This window comes from Nannospalax galili, unplaced genomic scaffold (assembly GCF_000622305.1).
Source record: "Nannospalax galili isolate Female #2095 unplaced genomic scaffold, S.galili_v1.0 scaffold255, whole genome shotgun sequence".
NCBI lineage: Eukaryota > Metazoa > Chordata > Mammalia > Rodentia > Spalacidae > Nannospalax > Nannospalax galili.
This window is the reverse complement of record NW_008338999.1, coordinates 101,712-105,245: the sequence shown is the minus strand read 5'-3', so window position 1 is coordinate 105,245 and position 3,534 is coordinate 101,712. Positions and strand designations below refer to the sequence as shown.

General features: G+C 34.6%; 1 protein-coding gene across 3 annotated transcripts in view; it reads left to right on the top strand.

Annotated features, from left to right (window-relative positions):
• Arhgap29 (Rho GTPase activating protein 29) overlaps positions 1-3,534 on the top strand; it is a 78,904-nt gene that overhangs the window by 47,247 nt on the left and 28,123 nt on the right. For all 3 annotated transcript variants that reach the window (XM_008833665.3, XM_029563823.1, XM_008833664.3), the window contains 2 exons: positions 1,751-1,847; positions 2,160-2,232. In XM_008833665.3, coding sequence (XP_008831887.1) covers positions 1,751-1,847; positions 2,160-2,232 — 170 coding nt within the window. The remainder of the gene's footprint in view (positions 1-1,750; positions 1,848-2,159; positions 2,233-3,534) is intronic.

The window sequence follows — 3,534 nt, the reverse complement described above, 5'->3', positions numbered from 1 at the left end:
CTAATGAAGCTGTCATCATAGTCAGTGTTTGCTCTGTTAGAAGTCTTCCCTCTGCCTGCGTCTTCCTCCTCTCCTTTACAAAGTCTGATATAATGTGCATTTTCAGCCTGTTCAAAGTACTTTCTAATTTCCGTGTGTGTGTGTTTTCTCTAACCCATGGGTTATGTAGAAGTATACCATTTAATTTCTAAACATTCAGGAATTTTCCAGGATTTTTCTGTTACTCCTAATCTAATAGCATGTAGTCATAGGGTACATCTTGACTAATTTGAGTATTAAGTACATGTACAAAAATTATAAAATTGTTATGTACTCGGAATTAATTAATAATTATTATAAAATGACTTTTAAAAAATTCTCTCTGAGCATTTCTTTTGCTTGAATACTAGGCAGTAAACTGGGGCAATTGTAAGTCTACCATGATTCATTTCTTGTCTCAAAGATTATTGCCTTTTACTGTTTAGTCCTCAATTTTGTAGAAGTCTTTCTTTTTAACTTTTCTTTCTTTTTTTTGTTTGTTTGTTTCAGGCAGAAGTATAATCTGTTTCTCCATCTTGGCCAGAGCAAAAATCTAGACATAGTCTTACAATTATTTGCACTGACTGGTTCTTACGTTTTTCTTTTGGTTGATATCAACTACTCTTAGAAGAATTTCGTGAAAGATAGGGACTTAAGTACCCCAGCCCAGGGCCTACAAAGGTTTATACATACAAAGTTTTGGTTTGAATTTCAGGAGTCCTTGCTTTCTAACCATGTTCACATATTAGAATCAACTACTGAAAAAAAAAAAAAAAAAACAAAGAACTGCAAAGAACTGTGAAATCTGAATCTTTTGTGATAGAACTGTTTTTAAAACTTCCAGCCAAGATTAAAAACAACTAGTAAAGCTTTCTCTCAATTAATTTCTTTACCATTATGTGCTTGGGGGGCAGGGATTGAAAAATACAGGAAGCCAGTTGTTCTTTATACCCAGTGGCATGATTTACTTAAAGATAAAAAAGGCCAATTCTACCTTCAGATTTTGCCTTGGTAAATTGTTTTTTTGGTATTTAACAAGAGTATATTTTAAAAGAAGTTAAAATAAGAACTTTTTTCACTTGTGTTTCACAATTTTCATTAACTATAAAATGTTAGAATAGCCCTATTGTTACAAAAAAGCAGTTGTATCAATTCATACGAATCTCAGAGCCCAAGAGCCTGTTTATAAGAAATAGAGCTATATATAAATAGGAATTTAAGTTTTCTAAGGCACTGTTTCTTTTTGTGATGCTATGTTACAGGTTTTATACTATGCAAAATGTATATATGATTTCAGTTGTTGATAACTGATTGTAAATTTGTACCTGTTAATGACTTGAATGAGTCAATGTATTTAGCTGTATTTGAAAGTGCCAGAAGCAGTAAGCAAGAGAATAATAGCACAGGACACTTCATAAAAAGGTCTGGTACAGCACCGACTCTGTGACTCCAAGACTGATTGATTTCACATTGAGTTACTTTTTAGATGTATTCAGTTATGTAATGCATAGAGTAATCAGTTTGGAATTCCAACCACTTTTGTGCAAACTGATTCTTTTGCGTGATTTCCTTAATAAAGAACATTTATTTTTTTTTATCCATTTTACATATTAAACTTTTTAGTTTCTGAACCTTTTATTACTTTTTAAAGTAAGAGTGATTAAAGGATTTTATACAAATCTGGTGTCAAATACATTTTTCTTTACTTACTGCAACTAATCTTTCCTTATAGCTGTGAACTTTACAGAAGTTAATGAAGAAAACAAAAACGATCTATTCCGAGAAGTGTTTTCTTCCATTGAAACTTTGGCATTTACCTTTGGAAATATGTAAGTAGAGAACTGTCATTTAAAGTTACTGCACTTGAGTGTTTTAGTAGTATATATGTTAATGACTTGGGAAAAGATACATTCAGTATTGCTTTAATGCTGTATTTGGACATGTCTTTAGAGCTATTAGAAGCAGCTTCCACTGGCAAGTGACTGGTTTGTGTGAATAGATTCCTAGGTTGTTTCTTTGGGTTCCTACTTAAAACCGAATCTATTTTATTATAGATGGTAAATTGAATGTAAGACTTGTGACAAAGAGATGTAATGACTTGTCTTTTTATTTCTATTTCTTTTTCTAACCCCTCTGGATAGCCTCACAAACTTCCTTATGGGAGATGTAGGCAATGATTCAATATTGCGACTGCCTCTTTCTCGGGAAAGTAAGGTAGGCCAAGTTTTTGTGAAAGCAAAGTCCTTAATATTATAACTTAGTATTGCAACTGTTTCCTCTTGTTGATGTTAGCATTAATTTAAAGTTTATAGATTACCATATTATGGCAAGAAAAACAAACTGCTCATTTTAAATATAATAAAATGGTTCGTTTCTGGAGCAATAATTTGGTTATACTTTTTAAAGCAGAACTGCATTAAAAGGCCATGCCTGACAATTCATGAATCCATATGTTATTAGGTCGAAAACTTTAGTGAGGAATTCTGGGGTTGGGGTACACATGTCCTTGTGTGAATATGTGGAGGCCAGAAGTGGATATTGGCTGGGTGTCTTCCTCTATCACCTCTCTGCTTTTGTTTGTTTGTTTTTGAGATAGGGTCTCTCACTGAACCTGGAGCTCACTGATTGGCTAGATTGGTTGGGCAGCAAGTACCAGGGAACCTCCCATCTCTGTTTCCCAGCACTGAGACTGTAGCGCTGCACTGCCACACTGATGGGTTTTTTTGTTTTGTTTTTTTGAGACAGGGTCTCCCTATAGCCCCAGTTGGCCTGGAACTCTTTCTGTAGACAAGGCTGGTCTTGATCTCACAGATCCACCTGCCTCTGACTTCTGAGTGCTGGGGCTAAAGGCCTGTGCCACCATACCAGGTGATTTTTTTTTTAAGTAGGTACTTGGAATTTAGCCACAGGTTATCAGGTTTGCACAACAGGCACTATGCCCACTTTCCTGTCTCCCCAGTCCCTAGTGAGGAATATTTAAACTTTTTTCCCTATTGATGTTGCTACAAATCTTGAAGACTGTTGAAACTTACAAAAATAATGAAAACAGTAATGATGGTGTTAATGCTTTCACACATCCTGCAACCATGAAACACTTGGAGACATCCCTTTTCTCCCTAGAAGCGTTCCTATAAATATGTCATGATTCCCGATTTGAAAGAAGATTGCTGTAGAATAACAGGACATGAGGACTGTGTGGAGGTTACTGCTTTAAGAATAGAGAGTAGAAGTAGTAATATTTTCAGTTGTCTGAAAGTTTTCACTACATACAAGATATTTAAACAAACTGCATCAGGAACCTATCAATCATTTCCTGTTAAGAATGATGTCTAAGAAGGATTTCAAGTATTTGGAAATGTGCGAGGTACTTGTATTATGTCAAAATAATATCAAACTTCACACCTTTCTTAAAAAACACATAAAAAAAATCAGTTGGTTACTTAGGGCACCATTACATGTACTGTAGTAATGGGGAAAAAGCAGGTATTTCTAAAGCCATCCTTGATAATGAAGGAT